At 40.6% G+C, this 20,365-nt stretch overlaps 1 protein-coding gene across 1 annotated transcript in view; it reads right to left on the bottom strand.

Moving 5' to 3' along the window:
- p3h2 (prolyl 3-hydroxylase 2) overlaps positions 1 to 20,365 on the bottom strand; it is a 56,273-nt gene that overhangs the window by 3,770 nt on the left and 32,138 nt on the right. Inside the window, exons 2-10 of the mRNA XM_069694763.1 lie at positions 12,789 to 12,941; positions 11,658 to 11,847; positions 6,272 to 6,403; positions 4,265 to 4,392; positions 1,700 to 1,789; positions 1,254 to 1,294; positions 482 to 573; positions 246 to 373; positions 30 to 125 (exon numbers count right to left, since the gene is read on the bottom strand). Of these exons, the coding sequence (XP_069550864.1) occupies positions 30 to 125; positions 246 to 373; positions 482 to 573; positions 1,254 to 1,294; positions 1,700 to 1,789; positions 4,265 to 4,392; positions 6,272 to 6,403; positions 11,658 to 11,847; positions 12,789 to 12,941 (1,050 nt within the window). The remainder of the gene's footprint in view (positions 1 to 29; positions 126 to 245; positions 374 to 481; positions 574 to 1,253; positions 1,295 to 1,699; positions 1,790 to 4,264; positions 4,393 to 6,271; positions 6,404 to 11,657; positions 11,848 to 12,788; positions 12,942 to 20,365) is intronic.

Below are 20,365 nucleotides of genomic sequence, written 5' to 3'. Positions count from 1 at the left end.
GACTTGTTTAAGTTGACTTGTTTTTGTACCTGCAGGGTTTTGAGAACAGTGGCTCCTTCAAACTTCTCATTGGGAGTGTGTGGAGACATCCTCCCTCTGTAACCGTCTCCTGCTATGGTGACAGCCTGGAAGAAGAGAATACAGCCATAAATAAGTTCCCACGCTGAATACGCTAAAAGCAGAGATTCATTGTTTTCCATGACAGCTCCAGTCTTTATTTTACAAACACTTTGTAATGTCCTTACGTGTGCTAGGTGTCTGAGCTCTGTGCACTCCTCCTCAGATATAACATGATCCAGGAGCACCCGCTGGGTCCCGTTCAAGGCTGCAGAGTTCTGCACCATCCTCACACTGTCATATACCAAAGGGCCACCTACACAGATCACAGCACAGTGTTTAAAGCATTCGACATGTTGTCTTCTTTGCAGTTTAACTCCCATTCTGGTTCACCTCCCGCAACAAACTCAAAGCAAAAGTTTACCTTCTTTGAGCTGCTGCAGAGCAGCAACAGTGACATTTTTCTTCTCTGAGATGGGAACATACTCCATCCAGCCGTCTGTACCAGAAGGAATCCTGAGAGATGAGAGAACAGTGAGTACAACTTGTCATAAGGTGCAAAAATATTATTTTAAACTGTAATAACTGATTATTTTGGCCACTTGTGGAGCAGCAGAAACACGCTGTGAACACAAATATATTATCAATAATTTATTTATTATCATAAATCCTGTGCTGAACTTGTTAGAAAACTGTTTTTCAGATCTTGTACACACAAGAGAAACATTATCATATGTGAAGTCATATTTGTGTGCACCTCATGAATACAAATACTGGCATTCTTGTTAGCTCTGCTTAAGTCTCCACCCAGTCCTTAGAAAATAAAAATATCTGTCTAAAAGCTCCTCTATGTTCACCAGCTAAAACTTTTTTTCTGCTGTTTTGTGCTGAGGAGGGTGTATACAGCAGGATCTTATGAACAGCTGCCTGGTGCAGCCAATAATGACACCATGAGAGCGGTGAGCGTGAACCAGAAAGTAAAGTCAGAAAACCAGTGCAGTTAGTTCAAATAAGACATTAATCTGGAAACTGCAAATTCTCGGAGTTCTTCTCACATTATTTATGATCCACTGTATTTTAAAAGTACTGGATATAGCTGTTTTTACATTTTAACATCAGCAGTTTTTGCTACTACAGGACACCTTTGACCTGTATTGAAGAGTACACATTATGTTCCACTTTTGTCACCATTTTACCTGTTTGAGTTATCTCTTCCACCTGTGCTGCTCCAGTAATTCTGCAAGAAAGACAAAGAGATCACAGTAATCAGTGCATTTGATACTTTTAGAAACGTTGCTGACAAGAATTAAGTGAGAATCCACCGCAGACTGTCCTCTCACATTTTTTGCAAAATATGTGATGTCAGCGAATTGTGAAATATGACATGTCTTAGTGTGACCAGCAGGTGGTGGTGTTGTCTGGGCAGACAGAGGTGCACTGGGGGGCTGTGTGCCAGACACCTGTTACCCTGCTTTGAGTCAGCAGCAGCAGGGGCACAGAAAGGCTGTTACACACCCAGCAGGAGATCTGCTGTGCATGTGGACTGACTCAGGAATAACTGTCCATTAAATAAAAAAATCTCCTCTCATTTCCGGACAAAAGATGAGAATTAAAAGGACGCAGCTTTCATTTGTTAACTCACCCCTTCAGTGAATTCCACACCCATAGTTTTACTGCCAATCAGAAGGAGCTCCAGCTCTTGTTTGTGCCTCCTTAGGTACCATGCCGCTTCCTGTGGACACACACACACACACACACACACACACACACACACACACACACACACACACACACACACACACACACACACACACACACACACACACACACACACACACACACACACACACACACACACACACACACACACACACAGTTTCCTATGTTATTGGTATGTTGGTAAAAGCAAAATATAAGAATAATACAATAACATGTCTAAGTGCAGCATAAAGAAATGTCCCATATTCATACCATTGTATCATCTATGAGACTTGTCTTTTAAATCCGTTTCCAGAGCTTTTTTGAGATGAGTGCAAATAATGTCCTCCCATATTCAAAATGTCATCAGAGACAAAAATATCAATCTTATCAATCTTAAATAATCAGAGCTCATCACCATAACTTTTCCAGGTTATTCCTCTCCTGCACTTTCTCACAGCCCAAATAAAGGAAACCAGAATTAGTTTCATCTTTCATCTGGCAGGACAAATAAGAGTGATAGCTTTCTCTCTTTTAGTCTTCTGAGAGGGACACCCTAATTACCACTTCCTCCTTCAGAGTAAAAACCTAAATGGAAGCCATTTCTCGAGCCTAAAATAACACACCGGGTACTGCTTTTTGCTTCGCATGAAGGTGAATTTTGACAGAGCTGTGGTATCATTGTGATTCATGTATTAATGCACAAATATAATTGATCAAGATCCCTTATTTTAGATAGTAAGCAGAAACACAGTTGGCAGGGCCATTATTTAATGAAAACAGTTTTTGAATGGCTTTAAACAAAACTTCAGAGGGAGTGAGGCCATGATGATGAGTATTATGAAACTTGAGCGGCCAGTAGCATTTTTCTTGTTGTGGTTTACAAAAAAAAAGTCCTCTTTTCCATCATTTTTAATGCAAACAACCCTCAAATTGTTGATGAGGCTTCTGCGGGACACTGACACGACTTTTCCTCCACCAGAGTTCCTGACAGGCAGGATTCTTTGGCAGGGAGGAAGGTCGGGCCTGGCACTGACATCTATAGGGCTCTGTAAATGAGCTCCCTGAGGCTCGGGGGAGAGAGGATGCAGAGAGAGGAGGCAATCTGAGGGCCAACTGTAAACTGGCGGGACTGGATAGATTTGAGAACTCGGAAAATGTAAGCTATGAGTACAAAAACAAAAGCATGTTGGCTCTCCGTTTTTATCTCACACACACATACTCAATGCTAGCAACACACACCGACACGTTTTCACAGTCCTGCTGGGATCTGTGCTCGCTCTAATGAGTACCAGGTTTTCTAGGAAAAAGAGGTTGTGTACTGGGGACTCGAACAAGACACTGCTTGACTTTCCAAAGCAGCTGATCAGAGTTTAGGGAATCTTCTCAGGGCTGAAGTCGCTGAAGAGTGACCAGACATAATTACATTTTCTCTTGTGGTCAGACAGACTTTAATTACTCCTGATGATAATGAGCCTGGAGGAGGAAAACTTTTGTCGTAAACACAGTGATGTAGCAAAATGTGCTCAATACTTCCAGCTGGGCAGAGAACATACACAAGTGAAAAGCAAACTTTAAGAGGAAACTCCTGCCAAGTGGCGAGTAGTAACTCTGTCCAAGAAATACAGCGAATGGCCTGCTGCCTCTTGTCTCCTCTGCTTCCCTCAAATCCACACTTTTCCTCTCCGGTATCTCCTCCCTGCCTGCATGTCCCTCCTTTTCTTCTGCAGTTTCTCCCCCACAGTCCTTGTTATATTACTGTAATTCCATCTACTTTTGATTTTTTTTTTTGTGTGTTAGTTTTTAATAAATCGCCCAAAGCTCTGTTTTAATCTCTGCTGCCTGAGGCCAAAAGATCTGCTCACATTATTGCAGTTTTAGCCTCATTACACCGAGTGCACTTTAGAATACATTTTGATATTGAATACTTGATAAAGCTCCAGAGTATGTTGTTAAGTCTGGTAATACTAGTCTTCATAATGTTTGTGGTCATTTTAACAAGCCAACTATCCAAGGAGAATAAGCTGTTGTTTAAGTCCGTCAAATCTGCAGCATCTTTCCACATTGTGTCTGGTTCGGCAGATAATCTATATATTAAAAACTGTTTTAATATGTAAACTTTTCTTTGCAAATGTACTGGTAACATGCCTAATTAAAATTTTTCTTCTCAATTTTTTAATATTATTATTCTATTTCAACATGTGTTTCATTGTTTTTCTACACATCTGTATACCTTTATTTTTTTACCTCATAAACCTCTAGTATTGAAAAGTCCTAGTGAAGTATTATCATATCACTTCATCTGCAAATGTTCTCCCTCATTCATTCATTAAACCAGTTACAAAGATCCACCATTCCTTCAAACTGTCCTCGTGCTGAGATTGCTCTTTTCAGTAAATATAGTCCCTGTAAAAATAAAAATGAGATGTTCATTTTCAGAAACACCCATGTTGGTATGTACTGTATCTCGAAACCATCAACCCCTTTACATGAAACAACAAATCCTGACCTGTCGCGGCTTGCCATCGTGTCCCAGCACCTCACTGTAGTAGTCAACATTGTCCGTCAAGAACTCCTCTCCATCGTGGAATAAAAGGTAGGTCAGAGCGCACTGCAGGGCCTCCTCCACCCTGTCCACTGCAGACAGAAAGACAGACAAGAAGCACTTTCAGGGAGTTTCTCTTTGCGGTTTACATATGAATATATTTAAGCTCCAATCACAAAAACACATGAAGAGTGCTTCACTTATTTCCTCGATGGCCGGCGTTTGAAATGTGGAAACGCATTTATCAGGGCTGACATTCCAAAACTATTACTACAGTGGAGCAAAAAGCTGCACTTTGACATGGTTGACATAGTGGAAACAACACACACACACACACACACACACACACACACACACACACACACACACACACACACACACACACACACACACACACACACACACACACACACACACACACACACACACACACACACACACACACGAGGAGTTGCTGGTTACAACAGAAGGATGTCAGTGATAAAATGAGATTAATGTACGGCAGGATCATCCTATACTGCCTACCTGCAATCAACACATATGCAAACACAGATCCACAAACACATCTGCAATCCCACACACACACACACACACACACACACACACACACACACACACACACACACACACACACACACACACACACACACACACACACACACACACACACACACACACACACACACATTATTTACTGGACTGTTAAAAGTCGCACAGTTAACCAAAGACTTCCTGCCTTGGCTGAAGCTGAAGCAGCGTATGTGCTGCCATCAGCTGCGTGTTCTCAGGTTAATACGAGTCTGCAGATTTGAGCTCAAACAGAAAACCGTCACTGAGGATTTATTTTGGAAACTTAAGCAACGACAGCACAATGAACGGCTGCTGAGTGATGCCGTTGCGGCAGTGCGGTGTGGAGTCACTGAGGAATGTAAAACACAACGAGGCCACAGAGCTGCTGGGTGTTAGCAAGTTACTGCTTTGTGGGCAAACAGTAACTGCCTTAGATTTCCAATTTTTGACAATAAAAGTATTTATGGTAAGATAGTACCTTGTGGACCTTGAGTTGTGGCAAGAAAGCAAACTTACTATGGGGCGAATGCTGGCCATAAATAGTATCAAAAATCTGGTTTAACTTCATGAAAGCCTCAAGTGTTATCACACCGATTTTAGGAAAAAACTTTTTAAAGCCTTTTCATAAGCAGTTAAGCGCTCTATGAGTCATTTCCATGTTTACAATACAATATCACTGACAACACGGTAACAATCAGGTGAAAATGCTTTCCAGGCAGACAAAAAGATGCAAGACACATCCACACCCATCAGCGGCTGTCGAGATTCAAAACCTGCTCTCAGTGTGTTTGCACAGACCCAGTGATCCACTTGTCTTAATGAGAGTCATATGCTTATGGGTCATTAAGTATAATCTGGTGATCTCACAACCACTCAGCACACTGTCTTTTCCAACTACGCCTGGCTGCTGTGGCAACATCCTTGTTGAGTTTTTTTTTACTACTTCATCGCCCACGAAACACTTAAAAGTTTTCCACTCTCACTCTCACACACACACACACACACACACACACACACACACACACACACACACACACACACACACACACACACACACACACACACACACACACACACACACACACACCAGGTAATGTCATTAATACTCATGAAACAGCGTGAAGCTCCTGACAGGGTGCGGTGTAGTGTTGCTTCACTCAACCTGCCTTGCAGCTCTTCGTGGTCATCGTGAGTTCTTGTATGTGCATGTACGTGTTTGATCTACGGGCGTGATCGTCATCTTTATTCATAATTCGAAACAAATTACAGTCAGCTTTGTTACAGTCCTGTGCTAAAAGAAATATGAACCTGAGTTTCATCAGAAAAATACAGTAATCAGATACAGCCAGGAAAAAGGTCAGACTATACATTGACAGTTTATTTTTAAACTTTCCAACCCACCCTTGAAGTAGGCAAACTGGAGGTAGTCGTAGTGCAGAGGCAGGTAGTTCTCCATGGGTGAGAGGCGGCCCGGACGAGTGGCGAGGTCCCGGACACACTCGTGTTCACAGTGCAGCACCTGAGTGAAGTGATCTGCAACAAGACGACTTCAGATCAGTTTTCAGACAAATAACATTCAGTATCCTGGAGTTTGTAAGTGCTTTATTTGACACAAGTTTAGCACAAATTTGTCTCAAAGGGCTTTACAATTTGTACAATCTACAACAGTCTTTTAAAAAAATGCTTAAAAACATAAATCAACTTAACAAAAGTCTAATGAAGAGCCACAGAGGAGAGACATGTAAAAGATGACAGAAAAGCATTTACATTGGTAGATTTTAAGTGACACAGGGGTTATCTGTTCCTTCCCAAAAACTACTTAATGATTTTTGGTAAATGCACAGCAGCCACCGCCTCCCACCAAAGTCTCTATATTACAGTTCAAGTGGTTATATTGGACAGACCGCTGGTCCTATACACTCATGTGGTGCTAATTTATACATGAGCACAGTATGGTTTCATGTCCACAGCCATTAACTCTGCTGAGATCATCTGTGTGACATCAGCTGAGGCTCAGAGGACCTCTCTCATTTACACACATTTACAGCAACTGCAGACAGTAATTAATTTCTTGTTGGCATTCAGGCAGCTTTGTATAATCTAACAGCAGCTAATCTCCAGCCCGGGGGAGATACAGAATCATGACACTGATGAAATGCAGTAACATAAACTTTAGTGCAACACTGAGCAGAACATTATGATGTGCCCCGATGCTGAAAATAACTGTGTATAAAACAGATGGCAGAAATGAAAAGCCCTCAAAGTGTATCAGCAGTGATAAATGTCCTCGTGGTGGAGGGTCTGTTTAGAATTTGTCTGAACATACATGAGAACACTTGGACTGATGAGCTGTATCAAATCAAATGCAGCTCATCCAACATCATATGATTGACTGTTTGAGTGCTGGGATTCAAATAAATGTTGCCCCCCTTAACAGTACAGAGCATTCATGTGTTTGTGTTTCCACAGGTGAAGATAAACCCCGCTGTTTGTTCATCTGTCGAGGATGCAGATTTTACAGGGTGCTACATATTATTTCCTTATGGCGAGTCCCGATTGGAGAGCCGGAAGAGTACATGATCGCATGTTTGTTTGAGTGTGTGTGGTGTGAGCATGTATGTACAGTGAGGTCACTCTCAAGCAGCTGCAGCTCTACTTTCCTCACTCTCAGACAGCAGAGTTGTGGTGTGTTTCAATCTCTTTAAGAGCCTCAGAGGAGCACAGTTCAGATCTGAATAATGCATTTCTGTAAAGGGATGTAGTTTGTGGGTCAGTGGATTTTAAATTGAAATTTAAACCAGTGCAGGAGGAAGTCATTCTATGAAATCCTTTCTTCTTTTATTCAAGCCACATAACAGATTGTATTACTTTCAAAAATACATCCATACATCTTAAGACAAACAAACGTTATAATCACAGACTCTACTAGAGCAGTGCTATGGAAAATAATCCCCTGATTGCAAGTAAAACAAAGCCAGGCCAAAACTAATTAGCTGTCTTTCAGTGTTTATACACCCGGGCCATTTATACAGTATTTGAGGCAAAGCACACTTGTCAGCAATTAAGCTGCAGCTACTGCGCAAATCCTGCCTCAGTTTCCAGAGAAAAAGGCTTGACTCGTGTCAACAAAACTGCCCCAGAGCAAAGTTGCTGTGTCTGCATAATCAAGTAGATGTGATTTGGTGCTTTTCCTGTTGACACATGCATTTCCTCCACATCAAACACGCCTGGCCCTGTGCAAGATGACAATTCAGGCCTAAAGACTCCTACAATGTGAACAAAATTAACTTACACCAATTACATAAAATGTGAGATAGGCGCTTTTTTATTTTTGAAGCTCATTAAAACTGTATAACTAATATGTGGAGATGAAACATCAATGTTACTCTTCAGTTTGACTGACAATTTAATGCATGCCAGGAGCTGCAGGGCTGAACTCTAGCTGTCTTACAGTGACCCCTGTCGCTGAACTGCTGTGTCATGGTTTGAGGGAAAGGGAAAAAGGGCTGTTGAGACAGGAAGAGGTGAAGTAGTAAAGAGGCCGTTAAATCTGGAGGTTTTATGCTACAACTACTTTCAAAGAACACCTTAACTTTGATTTAGTGAAAAACCTAACCCTAAGTAAAAGTGCTCTACAGTTAGTTATAGTTAGTTAGTTGGTTCAGACCGAGCAGCCACCAACAGTGACATCATTCATTGGTTTGAAAAGTTTGTTATTTTTAGCCGTTGCCATCTTACTATTTTGGGGCAAGTGAACATATTTGGACGAGTTGGGGAGGAGTGAGCGGTGGATCCGACTCGATTTATGAGGACACTACATCCCGTCCACCTATAGCGGAAACCTAACTGCACCGCAGGCCTGTCAATCAAACAGGCACTCCCCCAAAAATGGCTCTTTTTGAGGCCTAACATATACAGCGTATGGTTCAGGTGCAAGAGGAAGGGGTAGATTGACATTTCAAACGATTCCGTATTTGTCCGAAAAACTAACTGAAAGGATAAACAGTAAGAAAACACAGAAACTAAGAAAATCAAACAATTAAATACAGTAGTTTGTAGTAACAAAAGACTTTGCTGTTGAGCAGTTAAAACTCATCTCTTGGGCACAGAAGCCTCTTGACCACTAGCTAAATGAACCAAACTGATAAAAAGAAAATCATAATAATTCAATTTTTATATCTGAATGTAACTTTAATTTGTAGTAAATGAGCCGAAACATGCTAAAATAGCAGTATATTCCTTTAAGAATAGATGCCAAGAAAAAGCACTCCAGTTGCAGACGAGAAACAAGTTCAAGTGAGGTTAAAGAGAAACGGTTAGAGAAGACAAAGAAGATACAGACAGCAGTCCTGTAGTGAGTCACTGGATTTTGGGTGCAACTCAGGCTATTTTCTTGGCCTGTCGAGGATGGTAATAGAACATGTCCACTAAATCCCAGATCAAACTCCAAGGCTCAGCTAATAGTTTTGAACAGCAATCAACCCATCGACACTTGCTGGGACTTAGCCAGTCTTTTCCTGGTTTTTCCTATTATTTTATTAGTTGTTATATTCTGAAGAAACCATGCACAATAAGGTCATTTTCCCAGCTGCATCTACATGTGATCTAATCTGGAGAGTTTGGAGAATCTCAATACTCCCAGAATTAGTATATTAATTGATGCAGACAGTTACAGCCGCTGGCTCTGGTATGTGCCATGAGCATGGATGGATTTGGAGCCAACAGGCCGCTGGACATAGATTTGTAAAAAGGCCCCCGCAGCATAGAAGCAACACACCCAGAGTAAAAGAGGCATACAATGATTAAAAACAGCATGGCTGTGTTTTGAGTTTCTTCGTGATTGCTGTGCGTCTCTGTGCACATTTTATTTCTCTTTTTAGTCATTTTGTATCTATTTGTGTTGATTTAAGTAATTTTATGTCAAATTGTGTTAATTTTGCATTTCTTTTTTTTGTTGACCTGCAATTGTCTCCTTCAAGCTGTCTTGAGTGCTTTTGAATCTACTTGTGGTTTGTTTGAGTAATATCGAGTCTCTTTGTAATTATATCGAGTCATTTTACATCTTTTTTGCCATTGTATTGTGCCTTTTCTGGGTGGTTTGATCCAAACAGAGGCTCGGGACCAGGCGCCAGCTGGGTTTGTGCCAGGTAATATCTCCATGGCCATGATTGTTCCACACTGTGGACTAACACATTTTAATGGCATCATAAGTAGGCTTAAGTGGTATAATGTGTTCCCACCTACAAAAGTAATCAAAACTGTATTGAATTTAAAAGCTGTTTTCTTCATGCAGTTTTCCAGCTAATTTAGAACATCCAATACCCCAGTGTTGTGGTAAACCATACAACAATAAAAAAAAAACTCATGGAAATTTGTAGGAATCTTCTGTCCCTGTTTTGTGTTCTGAGCATGTTTGGTTTAACCACAGATAACCACAGAAATCTGCTTCTCTGATTTACTTTAGAATATAATCTGAACCCTTTGCAGTTTTACATTTACTGCACCTTTTTGTCACCTATGAAATTCCAACCAAAGCACTGACATAAAGTAAGTCTCTGTATTTCAGCATGTGGACTGCCAGTTGACCAATGAAAGCAAATATTGAGAAAATAGTTTGAGGCTCGAGTGTAGGTACCCACCTATATTTATTCTCTATATTTCTTAAGGGAGAGAGAGGAGGGATTACATGAAATAAATCTGCAGCCAAAACCAATTTAAGGACATTGCAATTACAGTCAACACTACACATCTTAACCACAAGGTGATCATGATGTCTATATTTCCAAGAAAACATCTTAAATAGACTTCATACATACAATTAAACACAACTCCCTTTTTTTATGTTGGTCATGTGTTTTCATGAGTGACTGTACGGTTATGAATATAGCTCTAGGAAACTATAGGAAACTAATATCACTTGATCGGCATTTTCTTTCTCCATACATCCTTTCCTAAAAATATTGATGTTATCCCTCATCTGCCTTTTGACCTACTGCCAAGCTGATCAAGCGATTTGATCACATGGTGAGCAGGCAGGGTGTTGTTTGGCCACATCCGAGCCTCCCTTGACTCTCTCATCAGCACAACCAAACCCACCTCGGCCTCGGAACCGTGCAGTATAACCAGAAATGTTTGTGAACGAGTCACGATAATCTGATAAAATTCTCTGCCCACCAACTAAACAGACTCATTTATTTTATGTTGAACTGGACCTCTGAGACTCCTCAAAATTAATTCAAGGCTGACGAGACTACAATCTGAGGGGTGCAAATCTATAAATCAACACAATGTAGCATTTTAAGATGAATAAACAATGCAAGGAAGGATTTTTAAGGTAGCAGAGATTCACAGCATTATCTTTGAGATTTGAATGTGGTGCAAAATGCAGGCAGTGGGGAACTATGCATCAATTTATACAAGCAAAGAAATGTGGAAACCAACCAATATTGGCAGCTTTTGAGAGTGTAACACACAAAGAGGGTGTAAACAATTTAAATCCAAGCTCAAACAATAAAGTAGTGGATCTCATTAAAAACATAAAGTGAACTAACTAAGAATAGCTCTGATTTTGTTGTCATAAACAGCTGATTACACCAACAAATCATATTCAGGAAGCACATCATCTCCAAGTCTGTGATGGAATGTTAATACAGCGATTATTCAGCCAGAGTAGGAAGACTGAGCACTGGTTCCTATACTTTAAACATCTGTATAAAACACATGTTCTGTACTACATGAGGACAAAAACAGGATATAATTGCATGTCTGCTGAGATGTTTGCTCATACCTGAAACAAGTTCATGGAGGCTGTAACGGTAGCGGAGGTGATCGTGGCCCTCAAACTTCTGTGGACCTTGGCACAGGGCCCGACAGTCCACATCTGCCTTATAGTACTCCAGCAAAGCTTCCTCGAACAGCGTAAGGGCTCCTTCGTAGTTGCCCGTGTCGTACAACCTCACTGCTGCTGTGAAGGAGCGCTGTGATGGAGGACACACAAGCGATAATGAGAGAGAGGAATTACAGCATCAGCATTTATGAGTCTTAGTCCATGGCGATATGATGTGCAGAATTATTATGGCACAAACAGTTGTAGTCGGTTCATAAAAGTTTTAACAAGTCCTCTGGTGAGCATCAACTTTCCTGCAGCAGCTTTGGAATAAACGGGAGGAGCAGAGGGGAGCTGAGCTGTATCCAGAAAGGACTATCATAGTGAATTCTTCAGCAATAAATCTAAAATAATAAAATAATATTTACATTAATTTCTTATCCCTAGAGATAATTTGCTTTGGACTGAATGTTACTCACAAACTGCTTTCAATAACAAAACATAGAAAATGTCCAACATAACAAAAAGTTACCGCAGTACAGATCAAAGTAATAAGGAAAGTTGCAGAGACACAAACAATATAAAATATGAGTTAAGTTTAAGATGGATTAGTATTTTGTGTTCCAGTAGAGTGGCCTTCTTAAGTTAAAGGATATATATTATACATATGGTATGTGTTTCACTGGAAGATGACGTGAGAAGGGCCAGATGGAGAAACAGCAGAGGAACACAGGAGCAACAAAGGATCCTAAACTGTTCCGCGTTCAGGACTTCACCAGAACCAGCAATAAAAGGCCTAAATGAGTTTCCAGCCATTCAACTACAAAGACCATTAACACAAAAGGCCCCTTCATACAACAAAAGCTGTACTTTTCTCTTTTGGAAAGAAGTGAAGTAGAAAAAGTCAAATCAGTGGCCAGACTTTTTGGAAAGGGCTGATAAAAGATGGCTAAAAGGCCAGAGGTCAAAGGTAACACTGATCGAATGAAGTGTGTTTTGGCAAAAGCATTAATTAGGGGCCTGAGGGTGAAGAAAGGGATAACCCAAAAGGAAATCTATGACTACAGATCTCACAGACTTTGTGTGTCTTACCTGGTGAGGCCGAGCCTCTCGGTCCACAAAGTGTTCTCTCTTTACGCCCTGCAGGTCTTTATACTGCTCCAGATCCTGACCCATCTCCACATGTTCTGGATTGGCCTGGAAATAGGTGTGAGCTGCCGCTGCTGCCTTGTCAGGCTGCTTCAACTAGAAAAGAAATGAATAGAGAGAGAAGGAAAGAGAGATGTTAATAGAACAGTAATAATAATATTAGCAGATTTTAGCACTACGGATGAGCTCTCTGCTCAACTGCTCCAAAACTGTGGATTAAAGGCACAAAGTCACCCATGCAGAAAATGAACTACAAAATTGGCAAGACTTTAACTGCATGAAGATGTTTGCTTAGAATCTGCCCAAGTCTCCAATGCAACTCTAACAAAAGAGACGGCACTTTACAGGATTTCCACATAAACATATGGACAGGTTGACATTATTACAAATTGCCAAAAAGTTCACATTTCTCTGAAAAAAACCAAAAGTCAGATCATGTTCTGAAGGCAATTCTGCTGCTGGAACAAATCATTTGGGAAAAGCAAGGGGTTTAGTCAAGCTTTTACTAACAATGGCTTTTTGGCAACTAATTTTGAATCCACTTGAAATAAACAATTTATGTGTTTTGTTCCATTTTGTTCATCAGACGAGAGGAGAACTGAGCAGATTTAGAGAGACGCACAGTTCCCATCAACTTCCTGTCATTAAAGAGAGCTGTCATTTCTACAGCTCATGAAAAAGATGAGTTCTTTGCACTCAAAGTATTTGAACTTAGTGGATAATGGATGTCATACAATGAAATAACCACCACAGCAACCCAATCTACTTCTTAAGAAATGTATCTAATACAAACACACGAGCACAGATGCAGTCAGCTGTTGATGTTTGCAGGCATGTATAAAAAAAAAAAAAGAAGAATGCCACCAATAGTTGTTATTCATCACTTAACTTCATAAAATGTGCTGTAAACAGAGTGAATCAAATCAATATTTAAAAATGATCACCTTTTTGTTACAACACCCGTTCTTTAAGGTACGCGTACGCTCAGTTTTTTTTAAGCTACTTGGCAGGTTGTTCTTCTGAGCATCTTGAAGGCGTCTCTGCAGTTTCTGTAGATTTAGGCTGTCTGTGTCTATTTATGTAATCCCACACTGACTCCATGATGTCGAAATCAGGGCTCTGTTGGAGGCATGCCATCTGCTGTATGACTCCTTGCTCTCCTTGTCCCTGAACATAGTTGTTTATGAGTGTGGCTGGATGTTTGAGGTAGTTGTCATGCTGCAGAGTGAATTTGAATTTGGGAGGGATCACAAGCCTCCCTGATGGTACTGCATGATAAACAAGAATCTGAAGTGGCCAAAACCTTTGCACAGTACTGTTTATTATGTGAAAAGAAATGACCTCAAGTCTTTAGGGAAGGTGAGGCTCACACATCTGTCGATTTAAATTTAACAGTAAATTTTTGTATTTGTTTCAAAATAAGACATGGAACAGTCTGAAGGATTACCTTCTCTGAACTGTACTGTGTCAAGATGTATCATATTCAGTGGACTTAGCCCTCAAGTGGCCATCTCTGATTGTGATATATAACATCACCCAGCTGCTGTAAAGAAGCGGCACATGTAGTAATTGAAAAAGAGAGTGAATGTCCTCCGGCCCGATGACTTCCTCATCCCACCATCCCACCATAAGATGCTCTGTTTCAACATGAAAAGTATGGAAACTGCTACTCTGTTGTGTTACGCAACACGCTAACATTGGCTCTGCTCTCAGCCAAAACAATGATCAATTCATTAGGGAAGACTGAAGATGTCTGCCGCAAGTTAGATTGTTACCTCATCAAGATTCTCTTTTACACTTTAAAAAACATTTTGGAAAAACTGGAGCCTCGCAGCGTGTCTGGTCCCGGTCAGATAAGATCATAATAAAGTACAAGCCTCAATATAGACAGGTTAGTCCCTGTTACAGTGTCAAAAGAACACAAGCACCTTGACTAAAAGCCTGTGCTGAATCCAGCTCACTGCACACGTCAGGAATTTGTGAAATGGAGCTTGTTTTTACAAACCTGCTGCCCTGTGACCTGTCGCATGGCACTTTGCTTTTTCGTATTATAGTCATCTTTTACAGTGCACCAAATAACAAAACAAGAACTACATTCATAAATCCCTTATGAAAGCAAAACTTTTGTTTTGTGTTTGACAGTGACTGAAGAGGGTAAAAAAAGAGTCAGGAGAAGTTGAGCAGAAATCAGTGGAGGATGACAGGATGATTGCGAGGGAATAAAAGACAGATACAGCAAGGTGAGAGTAGACAAAGGATGGAGACAGAGCTCGCTGTGTTTCACAAAGTCTCTCCTGAAGGTTGAGAAGGTCAGTCCCTGGCTGCCAAAAACATAACATGCTTCCAGACACACTCGCGCCTCTGTTTTGCCACTCAACACTGATTCATGTTTGCCAGTAAAGACATTGGCAAGATAAAGCTCAGCGATTCCCACGTTTATCCAATATTTGTGAGATCCTGTGAGTAGAACAAACTTTTCTGCAGACAGCTGAAGGTACAAACCCACTTAGATCAACAACAAAAAAAGTGCTTGGTATTTTCTACGGGGGAGGCAAACACTCTCCAAAAACTCAGCACAACACTTCACAAAAGATACACAGAAGTGCTCTGATGGAAAAAGCAGAGATTCCTCTTCCCACAAACAGCCCACTTCTTTTTGAAGAATAATTTCCCTGGCAGACAACATTGGGTCTCTTTCATGTGGCAGCACAGGAGGCAGGAGAGAAAAGCCCAGCTGGACATGCTTGGTTAGGCCCGAAAGGCCAAAGAGCGAGGTGGCGTCGAGTGCATTCCTCTCCAGATCACCTGGCTGGAGCCACCGGGGGAAAGCCAGCATGGAGCAATGAGACTAAGAGTGAGTGAAACGTTTTCATTTTTCTTATGCGTCCATGTGTTTTCTCTGTGACATGTTTTATGTTGCAATAACTTATGAATGACTCCAGAGGATGGATGTTGTTATTGTCAAGTAAAAACAGTCGATAAGAATTTGCTTAAAATATCCCTTCTGAGGTTGATGCCTCACATTCAAGAAACATGATAGTCAACAGTACGGATGTGCAAAATCCCTCCGTCAAATATAACTTCTTCTAGGCATTCCTTAAATATAGAATTTGTACTTTGTGGTTTACATTTTCTAATCCACACGGACATCCGATAAATTTCCAGTGCAATAATGACCAATAGTAGATCATTATTCAGCTTTTTTGAAACACCAGCAGCAGGACAACCAACTTGCAGTTATGTACATAATGAAAAGTAAACAAGCTAAATCAATTTTGCTGCCAGTTGTCCTAACTGTTCTTGGGAAATATACGAACTGAAATTAGTCAGTAATGCAGAAATAGGCTTCACGCTGACAGAAACCAGGGAAATAAAAAACTTGACAGGAGAACTTGAGAGCAGAGTAAAACCTGGAAAGCATTAAAAACCTGATGAAATCAGTGCAAATGTATCTGAGGCTGGATGTTTTCCTCAAACTGATGGCGCAATCCCAAGCATACAACACAGCTCTATCATGTGCTCTCCACAATGTCTGCTCCAGATAATTCAGGGAGAATGTCCCCCTTAAAGACGCTGCTGTTCGCTCGGCTTTACTGGATCTGATAATCATCGGCAGATATGTTTTGACCAGAGTTCCCGAGACTAAACAGGAAAGATCACAGCGGCTGTGGAGGAAAGGGGTGGGGGGTGGGGTCCTCCTCCTCCTCCACCATCTCTGGCTACAAATACCCCCAGCCCCTTGAGGATGACCTGGCTCAGGAATTAGGGTCAGCTGGAGGAAGACAGGAATTACACCACACAGGCAGCTGTGGTTGACTACAACGCCAGATCTAGTGTCCCGAGGAACCCAGGGAAGCCCTGAACTATAGAGACTCACTGTATTAGCTTTCTTTCATTATTTGATTTTCTCAGCCACAACTAGCATTTCTATTTGTAAGAGATATAGTATTATTGAGTAAGAATGTTTTAGGAAGAGTGACTTGTTTAAACAAATATTAAATCACTGAAGTGTCCTTCAGCTGAATCCTGAAGTTTAAATTTTGAATAGTTTAAAAAAGGAGTTAAGGAAAAAGTCCAGATGACTCTCACTTGATAATGGACTGACAGTAATATTTAATAGTCCTTGAATTCACACATACAAGATAGTCACATCTATTTTATGGATGCATATAATTCAACACAGAGGATTTCTGGGATTCGGTGTATCAAACTTTGAAAACTACCAAAAAGGTTCAAGAGCTTGAAGATTCTGAATTGGAAACACATGTTCATTCATCAAACCGAGCACAAGGAAAAGTCAAAACACCCCCTCAGGATGACAGAGCAGAAATCAATCATGGGCTTAAACTGAGATTGCTGTTGCACTGAACGGTGTAATGGAAAGCAATACAGGCAAGAAACAGCCCTGCGTGAGCAAATCAAAATGACAGAGGAGGAAAAATCTGGGATTTTCTGAGAAAACCCTCCAACACTGCAGTCTGTGCGTCAATGGGCCACAATATTTCCCTGTAGGAGCGGGTGACATAAAACTTAAAATAGAGTACATTTTAAATTGAGTGTTCATTGATAGTTAACATATTAAGACTGAATGGTAAATTATTTTTTGGGTTTTGACTATCCAGCAGATGATAAATCACAGCACTTCACATTGGTGTAAAAATCCTATAAAAATACAAAAATGCTATAAAGCAGTCATTGTTGATTTGTGCACCCTGATCCATTATCCACAATGAAACCAGAGAAATGATAGTGGTAGCTACTTTGGTATAGACTGTATAAAAATAAAAATAAATCACTGAAGATAGACACAATTTATTTTGTCTCATGGTATATTTATTCTCAAACCTCCCTTTCACTTTTTTAAACTTTTTTCCTATGAAACAAAGTATTGAACTGAAAAATTGGACAGTTGTTATATACATTACACAAATTGTAATTTGCAAGCTTCATGTGATTGTCCAAAAACTGCTATTTTAATCACGTTGAACTGCTTTCAATGAGGACGCTCTGAATATAGAAACTGAAAATCGCAGCCGAGTTGGCTCCGAATTGCAGAAATATTTTATCCGTACTCACTTACTTTTGACTTTAAACTCAACAAGATTTAAAATCGCTGAATCACTAAAACTCTGCCATGAAAAGCAAATCTTTGAAAACATTCAGAAGCGTACATCTTGTACCCCATGAGCAAATTTTTTTTTCTCCCACATGAATTTCAAAGAAGCACCTGTGGAGGTGAATAACTAGCACTCAGTCTGAGCCCTCAGCTTGCCCTTCTTGTTAAAGAGCAACCTGTGTAAGAGCTGCTGGACCGCCCTGCCTCTCTCAGAGAAGTGCTCTTGATGTGGGCACAAGGTGGTGCCAAGTCAAACGAACATTTGCATGCATCGCTCTTCTGGGCCTCCAGCCTGATTCACAGGTATGTAAATAGCCCTGGACGGGCGCCACAGAAACAGCAACGATGTTGTGATAAAAGGCACGTATCCCAATGCAACAATCGAGCCTGGGGATGGTTGGATGAGAGGAGCTGGAAACAACTGCACACGGTGAAGATTCAAACCTGGCAAACACAGGGCTGAGCACCAGAGAGACAAGCTGTTTTAAAGAGTTAATATGGTTCCCAAGAGGTTAGGAAGTTCTAGGGAATTGCAGAGGTTAGCGTTGAGGTTAACAGTGGACACAAGAACAGCTCCAATAAACCAAATGTCCACAGGCAGGGAAGATTTCTAGGTTAAAGCACAACTCTTGCTTAAGGTCTAAATATGTCCCACTGCAGTTCTTGTCTAGTGGTCCAATGATAAATCAGCTGTAATCCTGCAAAACTGTCAGGAACTTGTGGTGCTCTGTCCAACAAGCTCTGCAACTTTCCAGGCATGGTTATGTGATATTTCTTCCGACTTTACACAGTGATTGTCCAGCTGGGAGGAGGTTAGACAGGAAACAAGCCAGATCCTCTCTCTTAAGATCTTTTTCTTTTTACACATCTACTTCTATCATTTTTTTGGTGAAAAAGTCAAGTGCAATTGATTTAAAATGTTTGGCATTATTCCCATATTTAAGGATTACTGACCTCCTTCGATTGCAGCCATGTTCAACGGCGACAAACACTGAACAACACATCAGACAAACTGGTGAAAAACTGGCCCAGTATTAGTTTCAATAAGACTACTATGTTGACGCTGTATGTGTGTGGCAATGATGAGGATGCGAGCAAAAAAGTTGAACACAGATAAAGTTTTGCTGCAAGGTAAAATAGTCATCTGGCAATTCAGTGCATTGGCCAGTCAAATGTCTACAGATACTGTTAAAGTACTTACTGAACAATGTATATCAAGACAGAATAAAATGACATCATCATGTTAACTTCCCAAAACTCTTTGTTCTATGTATGCAGTGTTTTGACATCTGATATGCTTAAATCAGACATGATCTTCTCACCGTTTCCTGTAAATTACACCCACATCATCCCACTCATTTGCAGTCTCAACTCCAGTCGAGTGTTAATCACTCCAAAAACATCTTATAGCGGCAGTTAAATGCGAATTCTTGACCCAACAGTACAGTATGGCCTCATACCACTTTAAGTTGAACATCATCCAGCAAGAACATCTGCAAGCGTGACAACAGCGTCCTTTTACGCTTTTCATGGACTTTTTTTTCTTTCTGCAGTACAGCTCTATAAAAATTGTGCTGCGGAGGAACTGTCAAATTAAAACCAACCTAAACAGAACTGCAGGAGATCTCTGTGTTGATGTTTGGGAAACGCATCGTCTCTATGGTGACGTCCATCGTAACACAAACAAAAAAGGTGTTCAGCTAAACCCGAGTTTGTAAGAAACTCTCAAAGGAAGAGGATGGAGAGAAACAGCTCGTCTTTAAGTCGAGGCAAACCATCATCAGCGTTAACAAGTAACGATAATGTTGAAGTGCTCTTGGCAATCTGACATCTGAAACTATAAACTTATAAACGCACTTAGCTGCACAGATGTACCTCTCAGCCACCTGCGAGGAGCAACACTTCCGTTTGTCCCCATCCTATTTTATTAGCAATATTTATTCCTCCGCAAACACAGTAGCCAAAGTTCACTATCACTCAACCAATATTTGTGAGTGAGGTGGCAGGTTTGACAACATGTTTATCCCCAATACAAGCACACTTAACACAAATTATCTGTATTTGGTGCAAATTATGAAGGCAGATGTGTTTGAAGCAGACCAAACAAAGTCAAATGTTCCAGCAGTTTAGACACAACATGAGGCGGAATTTATGATGAGAGAGGGATGGAAATCAATGCGAGTTTATCAACTGGATCGTTGCAAAAAATATTTTGAGTATGAGTTTGTTGCTTTTTGGTTGACAACGGTAGGTTTATGAGGACTGGGTTATCGAGGTGACACTTTTTGGTATAGACCCAACATCTGTTCAAATTTGTACTTTTCTTTATTTATTTTCTAATACATTTTTGATCTTAATCCTAATTTCTAAATTATTAAAACATGTCGTAAATTGAAGCCCTTGT

This window comes from Brachyistius frenatus, unplaced genomic scaffold (assembly GCF_029030835.1).
Source record: "Brachyistius frenatus isolate BFR_SWC_R1_liver_20210118 unplaced genomic scaffold, ASM2903083v1 Contig_18, whole genome shotgun sequence".
Lineage (NCBI taxonomy): Eukaryota > Metazoa > Chordata > Actinopteri > Embiotocidae > Brachyistius > Brachyistius frenatus.
Note: the sequence above shows the minus strand (reverse complement) of the source record. Positions and strands in the feature narration are given on the sequence as shown.